At 38.6% G+C, this 20,275-nt stretch overlaps 1 protein-coding gene across 1 annotated transcript in view; it reads right to left on the bottom strand.

Annotated features, from left to right (window-relative positions):
* Positions 1 to 414: 414 nt before the first annotated feature.
* Positions 415 to 20,275, bottom strand: part of LOC104523348 (TLE family member 4, transcriptional corepressor) — a gene marked incomplete at its 5' end in the record, with an annotated part of 96,523 nt that continues 76,662 nt past the window's right edge. Inside the window, 12 exons of the mRNA XM_029084475.1 lie at positions 415 to 2,141; positions 3,817 to 3,893; positions 4,240 to 4,390; positions 4,996 to 5,143; positions 6,110 to 6,357; positions 7,439 to 7,688; positions 11,360 to 11,436; positions 11,628 to 11,821; positions 12,084 to 12,216; positions 13,506 to 13,658; positions 14,293 to 14,346; positions 14,882 to 15,001. Coding sequence (XP_028940308.1) covers positions 2,034 to 2,141; positions 3,817 to 3,893; positions 4,240 to 4,390; positions 4,996 to 5,143; positions 6,110 to 6,357; positions 7,439 to 7,688; positions 11,360 to 11,436; positions 11,628 to 11,821; positions 12,084 to 12,216; positions 13,506 to 13,658; positions 14,293 to 14,346; positions 14,882 to 15,001 — 1,713 coding nt within the window. The remainder of the gene's footprint in view (positions 2,142 to 3,816; positions 3,894 to 4,239; positions 4,391 to 4,995; positions 5,144 to 6,109; positions 6,358 to 7,438; positions 7,689 to 11,359; positions 11,437 to 11,627; positions 11,822 to 12,083; positions 12,217 to 13,505; positions 13,659 to 14,292; positions 14,347 to 14,881; positions 15,002 to 20,275) is intronic.

Below are 20,275 nucleotides of genomic sequence, written 5' to 3'. Positions count from 1 at the left end.
TCTGTGTACTTCAGCAGGCAAGGGAGCAGGAATCGTCCCCAGTTACACTCTCTCAAAAGTAAGGGATAAGGTAAAGCTTTGTATCAGATTGGAAACTACACAAATGGGAGGTGGTAAACTCCTAGGTGACATAGCCAAAGTCTTGTGGCTGATGCCTCCAAGAGTTCAGAACCACAGCAGTCAAATAATTTGGGAAACTATAAATTCATTGATTTTGCTAGTTCAGAGAAATTTTGTGAAACTCTACATTGTCTCTCAGTGACAAAACCACAAAGTATCTGTAGTGGCATGCTCTGCGACTGAATGCCTGTTGTCCTTACTGACAGTATTCTGCACACACAACTAAGATAATCAATCACAAGCAAATAGAATAAAGGAGGAGGGGAAAAAAAAAAAGAAAAAAAAAAAAGAAAATGCACCTTAGAAGTTACTTATGTTTAATGCTTAAAAGTCTGAATGCACAAACAATAATCTACCATTATAGAAGTACTGGTGGTCAATACAATGCATCAGAACTATGTACAATGACACAGTTTAGTATCAAAATCTTTCTACAATGTAGAGTATTACGAAACTGTTAATGACATCAAACACTAAGCACTTAAGACACCATTTTTTGCTACCACATTTGGAACTTCAATGAACAGTCCATTTTAACTTGCAGCATCAATCCATTTCTAGTATGAAATTAAGTCATTTTCTACTTATACAATAAGATTTATCTACACGGGTCTTTTGATTTTGATCCATAGCAGCAAAGGCACTGTACATCAGCAGATCCACAGACTTAAAGATTTTTTTTAAAGCATTCAAAAAAAAAAAAAAAAAGTCACAGATCATAGTTTAACAGCAACAACAACAACATAAAAAGATAACACGTTGTCTCTGGCACAATGGCTCAGTCTGCGTCTGTTTTAGGGACATCCAATCAAGACTTGGATTGAACTGCTGGGGAACAAAGCAAGTCCTTATCCCAGTGAGAATCCATTCCTTTTTGTATGTCGGAATGAGTACTCTTGTAAATCCTACCTTGGAGGTCATTGCTTTTGTAGTTGTATATTGGTAGGCATCAATTCTTATTTCAGTGCAGTTTCCAAAGAACATATCAAATATTTTTCATAATCTCTTGTAACTGAAAAATTGCCCAAAGACACATATCCCCATTTTCAAGGAAACATTGCAAAAGTTTCCAGAAGTAACAAAGGTGATTCTTTGAGGCAACTTATTGTACTCTCTACAATATAACAAAGAGAGGTGTTTATATTAAAAAACCTAGCTTGACACCAAAATGCTTTATGTTTATCAACAGAAAAGCATTGAGAACAAATCTGTACACAAGATGCTATATTAACATTGCAAATATATAAATTAGCACATTCTTACTTAAAGTGAATTTAATTTAGATGTGAACTGAATTTGCCATTCATTACAGGCATGTAGATTACTGGCTACAATTTGCAACTTCCTAAGTTTCCAAGACTGTCTAAAATAGTTAAGATACAGCATCTTCCCACCAAATAATTATACTGTAATAACACTTAGAGGTCTTATCCAAGAACAGGACTAAAAAATATAACAAAGTTTATTTTTTTAAATAGAAACTACAAGTCTATTTAGTGTAACTTTTGACTATCTCCTGAACATCCTTCTCCCAAGATCCCCAATTCATCTGCCTGTGAAAACATAAAGTATACAATGCACCTTTCAAACTAAAGCCGGGCCAGACAGCTTTATTTAGTCAGTTCATTGTTAGAAAGCCTTCTTTAAACAAAATAAATACATTACAGCTATAATACATAATTAAAGAGTCAAATTCACTGTTAACTATGCTTATTCCATCTTCTTCCAAGTAGATATCTGAAAATTTGGTATCACAAATTCTTATGAGCATTCACAAATCAATGAAACTGAAGAAGGTAAAAATAAATTCCACAACTGTGGTGAGCATTTAAGTTCTCAGTTTAGAAATTAAAAAAAAAAAAAATACAGCAAAGTGCTAGGAGAAGGAGTTCTGTCTGCATTCAGATTTGTTTCTAATAAATAACTTCGTAGACTGTAGCTTTCTTGTCCCCAGAGCCAGTAACAATGTATTTGTCATCCACAGAGATATCACAGCTAAGCACAGATGAGGATTCTTTGGACTACAAGAAAGAAAGGGAAAAAAAAAAGAAAAAAGAAAAAAGAAAATTACATCTTTCCAATCCTTCAATCCAGAAGGGTCTGAAGATCAACTGGACAAGTTTATAGAGAGGGAAGATACTGAAAGTTCATTTAGATATCAGTACTATAGTGGCAGCTTTTCTTACAAGACTCTCTCCAAACTCGTTCCACCTAAAGTTCTATGGCAGCAAAAAAAACAGCAGTGGAAAGGGAAGTTAATGTTACAGACCTAGACATAATCTATGAATCAAACAAAATAAGTAGTCTTCTTTGTACACTTTACAAGCAGTGAGCATTTATTAGTATTTTCTATGCTAGCTTTTGTATAAAAATTAATAAAAAGCCATCTTCTTATTCTTCTCCCTTTTTTGTTGTAAACAAGAAAGACATACAGAGCAACACTACAAAGCCCTACCTACCCACAGGTATGAAACGAGGAGACTTCACAGAAGTAATTGTATCTCCTCTCACTATTTCTCCAATACAGAAGACAAAAGCCTTGCACAAAGAAATTTACATTATCAGGGAGAATGCAAATATGAAAAGATAATGTGGTGGAATAGGATGCACAACAGTGTACAGCAGGTGAATGGGAGACATGATACACCAGGATGCAGTAGCTTTGTCTCTCCCAGCTTTTCTGTCTTCTCTGAGATGATGTGTACATATTATCACATTCTACTTGCTGTTTTAGTGCACATTTTCTTTACATAAGGCATGTACACATTCTTTTTTGCCTGTTGCTGCAAGAGCTAAACACTTCCCAATCATGCAAAGTTTTTGTCAAGAAACCTCTGCAGCACCACACAGGAGATTTCTTTCTCTACCCCTCATTAAGAAAGCTGCACTAGGGTTTTAACATCACTTTTAAGGGAGATGTGTTCTTATTAGGATGATTTGTGCTTTCTGTTGGGGGTGGTTCCAGAGTGGAACAGCTGCCACTAAGAAAACTCAGACCTCAGCTTCCTCACGTCAAGGCAAACTGTACTGTCCCCAAAGGTGGAAACACGGCAGGTATCAGCACAGGTGAGACCTGACCATTTAAACCAAAACACCAGTTAAATTAATTCAAAAAATTCCTGCCCTAGAGGTATCTGTAGATGAATGAAGAGAAGGACGTGCCAAAAATCCCACTTTTCTTTAATAGCACTAAAGTGCCATTAAAATTTGGCATAGAGTGATTAAAATCGGGCATACAGAAAGGCTACAACTTCCAGTTACACTTCACAGGGCTCCTCCATAAGGATACAGTCTTCAGCTGAGGAGTCTCCTTGTCCAATCCACTGACTTTATGCATCTCATCCCAGAGAAATACATGTATTGAATATGACTTTTACTGTTTTAGCTACATTTTCAACCTTCAGTTGGATGCTGACCAAACAACATGACTTGGGTGCTGTATTACAGCAATACACACAAGAAGGTGAGAAAGAAGGGTATTAAAAACAATTTTGGATTAAAGGGCAACTTTATTGTAAGAGCTAAATTACTCAAATGTTATAAAGGACAAAAGTGTATCCCTCTAATTATAGACAAATTTTTAAAGGAACATAGTAACTAGCCAAGAATTTCCATTTAAAAACTCCTTAAGCTAATGACAGACTCTGAGAAGTGTACTATAATAAATGTGGAAAATAGCTTTTAGGAGATTATTACCTGGAATATACTGGCTCCATAAGGTGTTCTCCAGGCATTAAGAAGATTATCTTTTCCAGTGCTTACAAACCATTTGCCTGCAACAGATGGTTTAAATCTTGAATGTTACTTAATCATAAATGTTTTTGTTGCACTTTGCTCTCAGGTTATGCACCCCAAGAAAGAGATTAATTACAAAAACAATGCATTCACACATTAATGGAAAATATATCCAAAGAACAGTGACATTTTCATCTGGTTGCACTATGATGTCTGAGCACAACATAAGCTGTTCACACAAAAAACAGTCATATAGAATTCTTAAAATAATTTTAATACTTAAATTTAAGATCTAATTTTTAACTATAGTCCTACTTTAATTTAAAGGTAATCTTGAGCAAATTTCTCAGGAGGGAAATTATTGGCCAAGAAAAATTTGCTTACCACAGTGAGCAAATTTGAGTGACAACACACAGCTCTCATGAAGATGCAGTTGATACTTGTCCGGCTTAGTAACATGCAGCACCTCGACGTTGCTGTTCTCCATTCCTACTGCCAACCACTCACCAGTTGGACAATAGCCCAGTGAGAAGATCTGGAATTAGCAAAGCACATGCTTCAATCAGTAAAGGAATGAACTTGAGATATTCAAAACCAACTCTTGCTACACTGTTAACACTATGCAAAAACACATTTTGGTGTATTACAGTTCTAAAAACATGATAATCCGATTACTATACTAATCAAGATAAATTAGTTCCTGTAAACAAAGCTCAATTAAAACTGTAATAGTAAAGCACTGAATCAAGCTATAAAAGTTAAAGTCCTAGCTTATCTTGACAGCATTTAAAAATATTTTCATAAGTATTTTTGACCAAGAGTCTAAAGAAACAGGAACAGATTACACACAGGAACACTTAAATCTGGCGATTCTTTTATAAAAAGGGTTCTTTCCTACTCTCATGGGAGAAGTACTAATATGTGAAATAGTCATCATCAACAAAGATGTTTAGTTGACGCATTAAAAAAAAAAAAAAAAGTGTGAGACTAAGTGAAAAATTATTTGGAGTTGTCATTGAGCCTACTTTTTTTTAAAAAAAAACAAAACAAACAAAAAAACAACCACCAAAAACCAGAAGTGTTTGTTTTAGAAGACCATGACAGATTTTTCTTAACATGCCAAAGCTTCTGAGATTGAACCTGTGATGTGAAGTCATGTTGCTGTAGCTGTCTCCCTTCTCTGAGATCCCAGGATCTGACTGTATTGTCCAAGCCTCCCGTCCATAGTTTGGTGCCATCATTAGAAATGTCAATACAGCTTGCTCCATCTGTGTGGCCCTGAAATTGCCTGAAAATATTAAAAGAAGATACACACATTCTCGTACTGGAAAGAGTTGGTTCTAAGCATTTATATAAAATACCTCCTTTTTCTTTTAGTCCCTGACACACAGCCATCAAAGACAACAGTAACATAAATTCCAACAGCAATCTGAGGTTAATATATAACTCTGGGACGACCACGTGAGTTTTGTGATAAATTGATGAAGCAATCAGGCCAGACAGCCAAGCACTAATTTGATTTCAAAAAGCAAATTTTATGAGTTAGATACTCTCAGGACCTTTGCTGCCGACTGTGTGATAGCAACTATTTGACTGAAAGTACCCAAGTCCCCACCAAGGAATGTAGCATGATTGTCAAAATTCACTTAGTTTAAGAGGAATCTGCAGGTCCTCAGTGAAGCTGGAAAAAAAAAAAGCAGTGTAAATGGGAACACGAGGGAGTAAAAGCCTACCTTTACATGTAATACTGATACATTACATATAACAAAATACACACAGTGCAGTGCACAGAGAAGCTCTGTATGACTGCCTCCGAGCTTATAGCACACTAGTGTCCAGCACCAACCCAAACTCCTAAGATGCTAAGTTTGCAATGCACTGATTTACACACATCTTTACCCAAGACATATTTGCTGGAGCACTGATTAAAGAGATTGGAGTATGAGCACAGTGTATGGCATGGAACCAAAGAAAACCATCTGTTCAAAGAACCTACAGCAGTGTCAACACCAGTTGATCTTAGGAAATTATAGTTATGGGCTGCTCAACAGGCCTGGAATTATGGAAATCTCAAAACCAACAAATAGTTATATAGACTTTTGTCAAGTTATTACCACGGCTATTGCCGAGCAATGAAATACTGGAAGTAGCTATGCAGACACCATGGAGAAAACAGTAAATGTATGCAGAAGAGCAAATAAGGCCGTGTCTAATTAATTCTTCACAACTTGACGATCCAGTTCTGTCAACCTACCTTACTAAAGTCTGGTTATGCAGATCCCACACTGCAATGTTCCCATCGCTACAGCAAGAGAAGCAGACCTTGGAATCAGGGCTGATAGCTAGGGCATAGCAAGCTGGAGCAGAAGATGTCAGCTCTGCTTTGATGCGAGGAGTTGGAGCTGCCAGGTCCCAAATGGATAACGTGCTGGCTTCCCCACCGACAATCAGGGTGCGGCCGTCAGGGAGTAATCTGCAGGAACGGATGTAGTTATCTCTGTTCTGTGGAGACAGAAGCCATCAAGAGATTACTCACGAGGAAAGGAAAACGGCATTAACATGAGAGCAGAAATCCATAAAAGTATTGTATTCCCTCCTGGTTTTAATGAGCCATTTATACTTATGACAATGATAAAGTGTATTAATGCCAGAAAATTACATGACATTAGGGAAGTACTTAAACCTGATCTACAAAATTCAGTAGTGAGAGATATTTAATCTTAATTAGCATCAAAATGCAAAGACCTGAACCCAGCCCAAAACAATTCAAGATAGCTACATTCGACAGCTTATGTAGAAAGTTACATTTTCATACTCTGTTTATTTCAGCACATTAACCTCTCGGCATGGGGGAATACTAAATTCCCCGCACACTCCCCTCCCCTCTGTTCCACTGAGACTTGCTGCCACCATCTAGGAGATGTCAGAGGAAAATATTTGGGCAATTTTCTTCATTTGTCTAGCAACTTGTGTAGCAATTCATTATATGTCTACATGTGCTGCACAGTTCTCATTTTACTGCCTCTGTAACAAGAAGCAATGTCTTACCAAGAACTGGTAAATGACATGAGAAAAGCTACTAGCAATGGTTCAACTTGTTAGCACATTCAAACAGTTTGTGAATAACACTCAGGGATATTTTTAATTGTCACATTAAGACAGGGCAATGCATTCACACACATACACAAAAATACATGACACAATATTCAAATATTCTTGGAGAACACAGCTGCAAGACAGCAATTTTTAGCAAGATAGGATATCAAGTTTTAAGATTGCCAACAAATGTCAAAGTTTATAAACAATATTTGCTGTGCCGTCTTTGATCTCTCCCCCTACCAGTACAATATTAGGACACTAAAGATGTTTTGATTCATTGAGGGGGGAAAAAACCACAACTACGACAATGAATGCATTTTAAACTCAGTTCTAAAAGAAACAACAAAATTACAAATGAAGTATCAAGCTTTCACACCAATGACAGCACTCAAATAGCCGCTGTTTTTTGTACCTTGATGGTATAATTTCAATCATAACACATCCTGCTATCTCCTTCCACTGTCGTATGCCGCTGTTCACCTACCAGGCAGTCCAGCTGAGATACAGGGCTCTTGTTGCCAGGGTGGCTGATGTCCCAGACTTTGACACACCCCTTCCCACCCGTGTACACGTGTCTTGTGGGGTTGCTGATGGTGACTGCACACACAACTTCCCCGTGGTTCAGAGTGTTGATCTGACGGGCATGACGAGGGATTCCTGGACCGATGAGGGCATCAGGAGGGAAAGGAACCGGCTGCATCTGACCATCTGCACTTACATGAAATGAGTAGGCTCTAAGGTGAAAGAATAGATAGGGGGTGATTTAAGAAGTTTTTCTTCAAGTCTATTTAAGAAAACAGAAATAAAGGTGTAGTTCCACTGCAGGCATTCAGATTGTGCACTCAGCAACTTTTGCATTATTTTTAATTAAGTGAGGAAGAAATTATTTATCTATAGTACGGCCCTCAAAGCATAAACTTAAGTACTCTTAATGTGGAAAGTCAAGCACGGTCTAAAAATCAAATGAGCTTTTACAACTCATTATTATTTCTGGCACAAGCAAGGGTGCGTGATGCTACTCTTAAACTTAGGGCACATGGAGACCACTGCATGCAGAGAAGGGAAGGAAGATCAGGTCAGGGCTCACAGGAAGACAGAAACAGTTGGCTGGCAGCTGCAGAGCATGGTGGGTAGCTGAGTGCCAGGGGACATTTAGTTGCTCCCTTACTGACTCTAATATGCAAACTTCATCTGGACTGCTGCCAAGCTGTCCCAAACTCACCATGGATCCCACACCCCTTGAGCAAAACTGCCCAGCACTGTACATAAGGGTGCAGTGAAACCTCCACCATCAAGAAGTTAAGTCCTCAAGGCATGGTTGCTGATATCTGAAATGACAGACCAGCAAAAATGCACTGGAATTTTTTTCCTTCTTTTGGGCTTGCTGTCTTTTTTCTTTTCTTTTTTTTTTTTTTTTCCTCCTTTATTTCCCCACCCCGTGTATGTGGACCTGACATAACAACTACAAATCCCAATTTCTCTTGCCAGAATCAGGGCTCTTGCTGAGAAAGAATGTGTTGTGTGACTGCCAGTTATGCCACCTGTGAATAACCTATCAACAGCTTCATCTCAAAATACTTTCCAGGCAGAATAGTTAGGTTGTGAAATTGTCTTGTTCTGAAATGCTACCTGACACATCACATCTATTATAAGAGCACAAACTTTATAAGAGGGTCCACCTATACATACCAAGGTACACTTAATGGAAGGCTTTAATTTCCTTAGACCTTAAAAAATCATCACAGTACTGATGAAAAATCCATTGTTACAATGGTGGAATGAGAAGAGTTCACAAAAAATAAATCATTTTATTAGAATACTTAGGAAGATCACTTCCTTAATTGTTGCTTCAAAGTGACTGAAGAAGGCAGTCTTCTGAATTCAACCACTGAGTTTATTTAAGATTTATAGTGCACTAACACTAGAACAATAATTTTCAGTGGGACAAAATGCAACTGCATTTTCACCTTTCTGCCCTATTCCCAGATCTTTACACACTCTTCTCATCCTGTGCTCCATTTCTTGTTCTGGCAGGTCTGAGTGACAGATCATATCATCATTCTCCATTTTTTGACATTAAACACATTCAGAAAAAAGGGTATGATGGATTTCTGTGGTTGTCAGAAGCACCAAACTGCCTACATGAGTAGAATTAGGGTTCAATTACCACCGTAGAAATCTGAAATATCTTCATCTTTATCTCCATAATTCCTGTTTGCTGCAGTAAGGTACTGAAAAAAGCAGATGATGGTCACCTGAAATCTCTAACAAAACAAGTGGAACTTCCTTATCTTCTTTTTCTGATTTCTGTATGCAGTCACTCTCTGCACAGCCATGTTGAGCACTGACTGATACTTTTATCAGGCAAAGAGGTTTTTAGCATGCTTATAAAAGTACACAGGGAACATATTTAACAATTACATAAATAAAGCTTAGATCTGGAGTGATCTATGACTACATTATTCTGACTCTATTCATTACTCCATATCAGCATGTATGATTAAACTGTTGCTTTGTTGCTTGGTTTGGTTTTGTGGTGGTTGAGCATGGGGTCTTTCTTTCCACTCTGAGAACTAACACCACATGTTGCTTATTTGAAGTACTCTAAATATCTTATAAATATCTGACACTATAAACACCTGGCAAGCACTTTTTTCTTCTTTTCACATTAGCTACCTTTTCTATTTATATATTATACAATCCTCAGCATTTTTATATATCTCCAAAGTGAAAAGAGAGTTATTAGGGGTCAGATCCCTGACGTGTCACACGCTGCTCACTCCATTTCAACGGACACTCAACACTGCAGAGAATTTACACAAAATTCGCTCAAAGGGAAAAGAAGAGTAAATGAGAAAGCAACAATACTGAATGATAGCTGTGAACAGTACCACACTTAAGATGAAGAAAAAAATCAATGCAATCATGCTAAAATAAGCACAGATTTCAAAGGTTTCAAGCCCTATGGCAGACAAATGACAGTTGCATATAAATGTTTGAAACAGTCATCAATACATGAACAACATTCAAAAGCCTTGGAGATGCACCAGAATTGAACTGTTTGATTTCAGTTTGCCTCATGTTTTATTCCCTCCATCTCTAACATGAGTGAGATGTGAGCAGGGAGATCTCCACACACCTGGTATGGCTGTTTCTCAGACCACAGCAAGCAAAGCCTGGTAGAGCCGGTCACCCTTCCTTCCATGCGCCTGACTCCACCAAGGACGAACTTGAACCCAGTGAACATTTGAACATTATGTTAAGACATTTCTAACTGCCCGCTGCATGTGTAGGGTGAAGATCTGTGCCCCACAGAATTTGTAATGCAAGCATGTGGTCTGGAAGCTGTTGCACACCCATTTCCATCCTCACCTTACACAGCTACCTAATAAGGCACAGCAACTAAAAGAAAAATCAGTGTGAAGTGGTAACTAGCGTGTGAGGTCCAAAAGAGCTGGACATGGCTTATGATTTGTGTCACACAGTACAAAAGGAGTTACAGGCACTAGGACTGATCTCTTGTCACCAGGATATATTCATAATCCTGTGTCTGCAAGTTCACTGGCAGATAAGTGTATGCATTTACTTACATGCAAGTGTGTGACTCATCCACAAACACTTCATGCATATGAGAGTGAGAGAAGGAATGGCACAAACATCCCCTGCCCTTCAAACTCTCCAGTATTAGCTGGTCATAGTTTCACACAAATGTCATGCAAGAAGTGGAGCTGAAGGACCCTTAAATAAAATCTGGATCAATATGGTTTGCATCACTGTTTTATTTTTTCCCTGCTCTAACTCAAGAGGGATGTGAGCAGAGATTTCTTCATATCTGTGTAACTCTTTTTCCGACACAGCAACACAGCCTGGTAGAGCAGGTCACCTTTTATGGTCAGTTCCATCAAAGATTAATTTCAACATTATGATACAATAAGTCCTTCCAGTATTTTCAAACAAGCAAAACATTTCAGTGTTACTTTCTCTGCTCATTGCTGTTTACAGTAGCTAAGTTCGCAAGTAATTGCAAGGCTTTTGTGGACAAGGAAATATATATTTTTTTTTAACTGAGAAGTAGAGTACAGCAGAGTTGGGAAGCTGAGAGTCCAGTTCGCATTTCCATATTAGGCCAACTAGTTAGATTCAGCATGTAACATCTGAAAGTTCAGCTCCTTTTTCCATTTATTTCTGTTTCCTTTATATCACCCAGTCCTTGCCGGCTGCTATTAGTCTTCAAAACAAATTTACAAATGTGACTTTAAGAGAAACAGTGTTTCCCCTGCCCTTCCCCAATAGCTATATTTATTTCTATTCAGACAGTTTTCAGTAGCAGAGAGGAATTTGAGCCAGCAAGGGAATGCAACTTTAACAGATTATTGACTTTTAAAGTTGAATGTTTGATACTCACGGTTTTCCTCCTGGGATGCCTGTGAGACTGGGAGGGATGCCTGGGACTCTCATGTGATGGTGTGGATCAAAACCAACCTATAGTTTTGCAAAACAAAAAGATGTATTAAAGATAGAATGAGGCAAAGGAAGATAATTTAATTTATGTTGTCCATAGCATATTCCCCAAATTACATGCTCCCCAAACTACAAACTAGATTTAACCCTGCAGGTCTTACACTTAATATAAACTGCTCCCAACACTGAACGCACTAATGGCAAACACTTACCACCGGAGATCTCCCATAAGCTGCTGCCGCTGCTGCTGCTGCTGCTGCTGCACTCATTTGAGGGGAAATATTGTGTAGACCAGCATAGGCAGCTCCAGGGCTGGTCAGCTCCCCATTCATACCAGCATGTGGCACAATTCCAAACGTAGTAGGATAAGGACACGGCACTGCCATAGGTGTCCTTAAACCTGAAGCTATTGAGGGGAAAAAAAGAGAGAGAAATGACACAGCCAGCCCAGACACATTAGATAAAATATGAGTTTAGCAAACAGTAAGATATATATATATCTTATATATATATATAAAACCTAAATGCTGTATTAAAGTGTTGAAGAACCAGCTCAGCATGCAGTTTAAGCAGCAGTAGTATATTGCCTTGTCACAGTAGATTTAAAGGGAACCCAGTTAGGGACAAATGGCCACCATACCACACCACTGAAACACACAGACACTAACCTAGTGGGTCCACACCTGGAGGTTTGCCTGGCATTGGCCTCAGCCCGGGAGTGGAGTTGCTGCCTGGAGTTGGGGCATCAGTCCGTGGAGTTGGGGTATTTGATTTAGACACAGGAGTGGTAGACTTCTCATTCTAATCACAAAAAAAAAAAAAAAAAAAAAAAGGAAGACAGTTTGTTAGTTATTTTAATTTTTTTAGCTAGTGGTTGGAAAGAGACAATGACAACCAGCATGTGCGTGATTAGTGATGTTTAGCTTTTGGACTTGGGTTTCAACAGTCCCTGGCAATGAAAAGAAGCTGGAGAGACACTGAAAAAGATGGAATGGCTTTGGGAATTAACTACAGCCTTCACAGCTCTCCTCGTTGGTGGCAACCATATGATTCAGAATGGGGTCAATGGCTGAAAATCATTGCCGTCTGACAATTACATTGGCGGCATATGTGAAACCTGTCAATCGTCCCACTCTGCTCATGGGGGACGTGCTCCCATTACAGTTCTGAGTTTCTGTGAGAAGCCACTGACAGGTGGACAATAAGAGCAGAAGAAAACTCTACAACTGACCAACGACTCATGCTCAAACATGGTGCTGGAAACACTGGCAGAGACAGTGATATGTGTAAGTCAGGAACTGTGCAGTGCTGCTCTCATGACAAGCTTGTTCATCAGACAAACCACTGACTCCTGGGCCTGAACCTGTCATTCCATCACCTTTCCTGAGCACTACCTTCATTTTAAGCTTTCTTTTTATTTATTTTATTTCTTTAAATAATTGCATACCCTGACCTGTGAAGAACTGAGAGGGGAGTTACTGTGTAGCTCAGGAAGGTGATTAACTGCGGTCACAAACAAGAAAGGAAAGAACACCTCCAACTTGCAGGCAGCTCTTTTTTTTTTTTTTTTTTTTTTTTTTTTGCATTGTGATTTGTGATGCAAGTCAAGGGAGGCTCTTGTAAATGACAGATTACTTTTTAGATAGAAAAAAAAAATTATTGTTGTTGTATGTGGCCTGGTAATTCAAACACAGCTAACAATCAAATCACATCGAAGCAGGAAACTGAATTTGCTATAAACCACAGCACAGACAAACAGCTCAAGGAACCCCTGTGTACTTTTATTTATTCCCAGAATGACAGTTTTTCACATGGGGGAGGAGAAAAACATCTCTCAGCAAAGCACATCTATCATCTACCCACACCACCAGTGAAAATAACCTCTTCCCATCCCAAAAAAAAAGGACTACGGACTTTCTCCTTACTATTTTATTGAATTCTCTTAAAGAGATAAATTAGACAAATTTTAAATTGATGCTTCATAGTGCTTTACTGATAACTGTGGAAATCCAAATTGTGTCCAGACAGAAATCTGGTAAGCATGAGTTTCAGCATATGATCATGGGTCAGGAGCATTTTAAAGCACTTACAAGGCTAAGTTCTTTGGATTTGGAGGAAGGGGTACTGCTGGAGGATGCAATAGATGCTGGACTAATTGGTGCATCTTTCTTCAGCAGTCGAGTCTTGTCCAAGCCGTTCTCTCGTGGAGAGTGTGCTGGGCTCCCCCGAGGAGAGGAAGGATCCTAAACATGAGCAACATGGGGTTAATATAAAAACTTCTTACTAATCACTAGGGCTTGTCTTCAGCAATTCTCACTTTGTCAAAAAAGTGACATCTTCCTTCAGTTCTCAATTGATTCAGCTGTTAAAATTGAAAAATCAAGATGGATAATGAAAGACGATTTTATTTTTTTTAAGAAAGTTTTAAAATTTGATGCCATTCATCATGAAAAATAATGTTAAAAATCTATGGATATTGAGACAGGCAAGTAAATTTCATTTCTCTGAAAAGGTTTAAGGTACTTGTCAGACCTGGTAAAGTTCAGAAGTGAAGTTATGGCTAAAATGCCAGAAACCAGAGATACCATTACAAGCTGCCTCCTATCTGCTGTCTTGTGCTGGCTTCAAATATCTCAAGCAGACTTTTGCTTTATACAAGAAACAAAAAGGTCCTTTGTAGAAGAAAGTGTTACAGATCTGATTTGCCTTCTGAAGAAAGATGGCCTGACTAGACTTCCTCAGGCATTTCAAGCTCCTTTATGAAGGCAAAGGCCTTCATACAACATCTTATCCATATACCCATTATGCACAGAAACCACTGAAGACACACCCACCACCACCACCACTGTAAAGTAGAAAAACCACCACAGTGTATACCTCATTGGAAACATCAACTACCAAGTTGTCATCGCTCTTTTCACCATCGCTGTCCTGCAATGACAAATCACGTGTTAAAAGCATCTATTTAATATCTCAAAGTCTCTTAAGTACTATGGAAAACTAAAGGCAAGGCTGCTCACAACTATGCAACATTTAACTTTACTAAACTTTACGTGGTAATACAATTATAATATTTCGGTCACCTATAGGGCTTCTGTTTGACAGGATGCCACAGCTATATCATTCTTCCCAGTTTTCACATTGGTGAATAAGGACCCAGGATGAAAATCCCCATCCACAGTTGCACTGCACTGAGAAGGAAGCCGAGCTAGAATCCAGATCTACCAAGTCTACTAACACTCAGTCCTCTTGTCACACACCTTCCAGATGCTCTGTATATATATTGTTAAAAGCACTATCAATACTACACACTGAAACGTTCTACCCAGCACAGATGTTGGAGGCATGCAGTAAGAACCTGTTAAAAATGTGATCCTCAATTTTAAAATTAGTTATGCAGCAAGAATAAGATGAAATTACAGAGGAACACAAGTTCAACAATGCACAAGGCAGACAATTCACTCACATAACGAGCTGCTATTTCCTTCTCTTCTGTTTTCTGTTTTTTACTATCTGAAGAATAATCTGTTGAATTTCTGTGCTTTTCTGCTGTTCTGAAACTGGCTGAGGGAGATACAGAAGAGCTCTGCAGTCAGAAAAGAGATGAAGAAAACGTCAGTAGATGTTCATTCAAAACTGTGGTTCATTTGTCACTATCTCTCAATACAACTTAACCTGATAATATGATTTGGAGTTGTTCTCACAGATAGCAGTTTTGGGTTTTAAAACAGTGATAGCTACCCAGCAAGTGTCTTGTATTGAAAGCGCACAATAGATTGCAAGAGACAGATAAAGGTGATCAGTCAACAGATCATAGTTGCTATCTGCAATGTCAACAGGATGCATGTAGCACTAATTTATATCATTTTATGAATACTGTGCATTGGCCTGGTTCTGGCTTGTTTCCTCTACAAACATGCAGGGTTAAATCAGTACTCACAGAAGAAAGCTTTGGGTGTGTATGTGTGTGTGTTTGCCTGTGTAAATCAAGAAGAACAAAGTGGCTCAAGGTAAGTCACATTTCAGCAAACATTTGAATGAAGATCTCTAGCAAAGAAAGAAGCAAGCTTCTGAACAGTCCTGAAGCAGGAAAGGACAGAGGAAAGCACCTAAAATAATTTTATTTTGTCACCTTTTACAGTTACAGGCTGTGCTTGCAGTAGACAGAAACAAAACACAGTGGCTCAGTGAGTCTCTTGCCATTTCGTAGCCCTCGCTTAGTAATGATCATTGAAGAGCACACATACAGGACAGCAGAGAAACTAGTATGTACTTTATGCACTGTCATCTAACAATTCTGCTCTACTCCTTTAAACAAGGCAGGCAACTTTTATTGACTCCTACCATATTTCCAAACCTTGATGGAGCCTCCATCTTGGTTTACAAAAAATGAAGTACTGTAAGATGCAAGGGGATCTATTTTAGCAGCAGCAGCTTTTGGCCCTCGTTCAAGAAAGCATTTAAGCATGTGCTAAACTATTTCACACACTGAAGTCAATGGTTAAATGTACATAAGTAAGGATGTGTTCAGACATTCTGCAGAATTGGAGCTGACAGGAATGAAGATGAAGTAATTCTCAGTTGAAATCCTCTTGTTTCCATCTCTACCCTTCTTAAATAAGGGGGTGGGAGGTACAAACATCAAAGAAGCCCTTACTGCCAGATTTTAGATCCTCCCACTTATCCAGAAACACTGGTTTTGGGGTTCTTCTTCCATGCACTATGGACAGCTGTTATTCCACATAGAACTGTACTACACAGCAATTTGGTTTTGGGGTTTTCAGTGTACACCTCCATACATTTATTTTCTAGTTACCATCAGGAACACAAACCAAGAAATTAGCATCTACATTGTGCAACTACTGTTCATTGCTGTTACCAATTTCTTCTTTTCCTTAGCTTATTACACTACAAACTTCTGGTAAGGATTAAGAACAGTTAACACCACAGGAGTTAAGCTATGGTTGTTGCCTGAGTCACATGAGAGAGCACTTCTCCCTCCTGGGACACTCAAGTCCTTCTCTACACTTCTCTCAGATTTCCAGTTCTTGTCAACATCAGCTCAGATTAATGAGTGGTGGAATTTGCAAAAATCTTCCATCTTTTTGATTGGTAATTGTTAATTACCTTCTAAGTACACTGAGTGGAAATAAACATTTTACAAAAGAGCTAGTGCTAAACATAGCCTGTGTCCTTCCCACTTGCCTGCCTTCCCTCTCTCTACCTGACAGTAGTAGACAAGGATTTCCCATTCTGAGAAAATACATCTTAAAATATGTTCACTGATTCAGCTTTAGAGCAGGTCATTAATCAGCTGTTATAATAAATGACACAAATTAACCATATTATTTTTTGCTCTGAAGAGACAACACATGTTAAGACATTAGAGACAGCAGTGCCAGTAGACACAGAAGCTCTTAAAACAAAGGCCAAGTAGAAATGCAACATTAAATGAACTGATTGCTTGAAAAATGTGTTTACTGTGCCAATACAGCACATTCTTTTGCAAGATATTTTAACAGTATGCTCCTATTACATTTATATTAATTTACAATTTGGGAGGCAGGAGCTTGTACTGTGAATTCAATTCATTATTTCTCAACTTCACACTACAGAAAGCAATTTGCTTTAAAACTAAGAAAAATAATCACTAGTAAACTACAAATTAGAGTGGTGTCTAAAGAATTAAACTACTGCACTTATTTAAATAGAAATATTTATTTTCATAAATTTGAACCCATACAGTTTAATTTTTCACAATCTAGTTAGCTATGTGCTATAGATACCATTTAAATCTTTTATTTCACTGCTTAATAAAATAATAAATTAAAACTCCCTACTAGAATGATAAAGTGGCTAATTATCACTAGCACTTAAAGGATGAGTACCACATTGGGCATTGGGCTAATGCACATTGCTTAAAGGTTTAATTGCTTCAAAGATGGATCAGACCTGATACCAATATGAAAAGATCTTGCTGCAGTAGCTCACCTGACACTAGTAGAAAAACAGAAACAACTCACCTATTAACAGCTGGCAGAATCCAATTTCCTAAACTGAAATTTGGCCAGAGTATTAGGACTAACATTATTTTGCCTCAAGAGTCAATTACTACAGGAAAATCTAAACATTGTAACTTTTAACTGTCCTACCCTCTTCCTTGCAAGAGCAGTCAAACAATACCCTTGCGGTACTAGCTTCTTTTCCCTTCCACGTGTAATGCACCTGCCACATAAAGGTCTCTGACTTCATGGGATCTCTGGTTCTGGTGCTGACAGATCTAAGTTTATCTCTTATGCTAAGTAATAAGGATATATCATGTACACAGCCAATAAGCTGTGGTCTAGAATTTCCTGTGGACCTAACGCCTACTATTTTCAGTGTGCGAGGGACAACACCATTACCCACACCGAGTTCCCACTATTGTTTGCAATAGCTTTTAAGCCTGTAAACATTTGTAAGGATCTATATTCAGTGACAAATACTGGAATGTAACAATGTCCTCGTGGTTTCCACTGACATTAGATTCCTATATATAATCCTGTGCCCACCCATACCTTGGTTCCTGAGTGTGCAAGTCTACATACCTGCACATACTACATACCAGGAGAGGTCCTTATATTTGAGACTGTGCAAGAAAACCCCCATTGAAGCACACTATTTAACTGTCAGACTCTGCCCTGTTCCTTGATCATCGGTGCTCTCCTAATAGTTGCCTTTAAGAAGCTGGAATAGGATAGCTACTTAGACAAATTAAGTGATTCAGAATTATGATTTGGCAGGCTGTAACTTAATGGGCTGGAGTATTCATTTTAGTAACTATTAAAATTTATAGAGAAATAGTCTTTTCACAGTGCTGTTTTGTTCAATAAAATATGTTAATCTACTAGAGAGTAGCATTTCCTACTAACCAACACTGAATTTGCTCACATACAGTAATTAGATCAGACATAGGAAAAAATACTCTTTGGTGAAAGTAGGTTATATTTAGTTTCTGTTTTAGCAAAACATACCCTTTTTTCATATTCTGCTTAGGCATAATATTTTTATTCATGTTGAATACAAGACAAAATGCTGACAAAACATGCACACAGTTATAGAAAGGTTGAATGTACACAGTTATAGAAACGCTGAGCACATTGCCTTGTTCACATAATTTGCTTAAGAAGGGGAACTGTGTTTCCAACGCTGGACCCACAGTATCTTTTGCACTAGGCTGTAAAGCATGGCATGCTATGCTTCAGTCTCTGTTTTGGGCAGCGCTGAGCACAGTGCTAACTGAAAAGACCTCCCACCACAAGGACCATTCCATTTTGTCTCCAGCATGGTCAGAGAGCTGCTCCTGGGGAGTACCAGAACAACAGGCACAGATCAAATGAATGTGAAGAGGGTCACACAAGCTTCTCTACGCAGCTGTAAAATTCTAACCAGTACTAGGGCAAACATCACTGAGCTTGCTGTCTATTCGTCATAATTAATACATCAAATTGCTAAGAAAAAGAAGAAAATTCACCATTTTACCCTTGACTTCCACTGGAAGTTACTTGCATTAACATAGATTACTCACACTGTAATATGGCAGAAATCAATACAGTCAGATTGCACCGTCATCCAACTGCTCTCAAATCCCTCCCTAAACGCTAGCTCCTGCAGATGAAGACCTGGCCTGAGCAGACTAAGTGATAATTAAAAGAAATCAGTGTTAAAAGTAATGACTAGAGATAACAGGATGAAAAGCCCTTCCACATGATAAAGCTGGTAACTCTTTAAAGCATTCAGGAATATGACCATTCCCCAGTGTACCCTTACTACTATGCCAAAATGAAGTATTTGGATTGTAATAATTAAAACAATAATTCCCAACAAAGTGGGAATTACGAGATAATTGACCATCCTGAAGTATTAAGCAAACTGCAGTAAAAGCCAAGGATGTTCAACGCTAAGGTCAATTACGATATAATTATCTGAATGACATTATTGCTGTTATAAAGTCTGTTGAAAGTATAAAAGAAACTATAAAAATGGATACAATATGCATCACAGAGAAATGGCCAGGCAGTAATGCTGCTTGGTTGGCTGGTGCCAATGTTATAGATGGATGTACCAGTGCAGCTGCTTGGACTCGGGCACTGCTTCAGGCTTGGGCTAGGAGCACTGAGCTTTCTAAGATAAAATTGTATGCTTGAAGCAGAAGGGTTGGCAGGGCAAAAATAGATGAATGAGTGCTACAACTTCTGACGTGACAGGGATGAAAACAGACTACCCTGGTGAGTACTGAGTGGTATGGGGGGGGAGAGGTCCCACCAGCAAGGTGACAGGACCGAGTGTAAGAAACATCCGTGCCAGAGGAAGAGGCAGTTCAATGCAGGCCACCGAGACCATGAGTTCAGGGAGAAAAACCATAACCAAGAGCTCCCACACAGCAAACCTTCTGCATGGCTCTAATTGTAAGGCAACACCCATCTGTCTAAAACAGTGCATCCATTTACATATACCCATAGGCACAGGTACATTACTTTTATTAAACTGAGGGAGATGGTGTGAAATACTGTCAGCTGCTCTATAGACAACATATGGAGCGTTTGCATACCAGTTGTGCTCCTGAGGTCATCCACGCCTACGCTGCTACTATGCCTTTTTTTTGTTGTTGTTGTTGTTATTATTATTATTACTTCTATTACTATTATTACTACATTACTATTACTGATATTACTACATTCCAATACCCACTCCAGCGTCATGGATTTTGTGGTCTTTGCTTTAATTTTCCAGCATCCTCACTTTGCTGCCCTTACTTAGGCAAGTGGGTTTTTTGTTACCGTGTCTTTCCCTTCAGGTATATGCAATGGGTTGTGTTCAG

Source organism: Antrostomus carolinensis, unplaced genomic scaffold (assembly GCF_000700745.2).
Source record: "Antrostomus carolinensis isolate BGI_N321 unplaced genomic scaffold, ASM70074v2 scaffold13114, whole genome shotgun sequence".
Lineage (NCBI taxonomy): Eukaryota > Metazoa > Chordata > Aves > Caprimulgiformes > Caprimulgidae > Antrostomus > Antrostomus carolinensis.
Note: the sequence above shows the minus strand (reverse complement) of the source record. Positions and strands in the feature narration are given on the sequence as shown.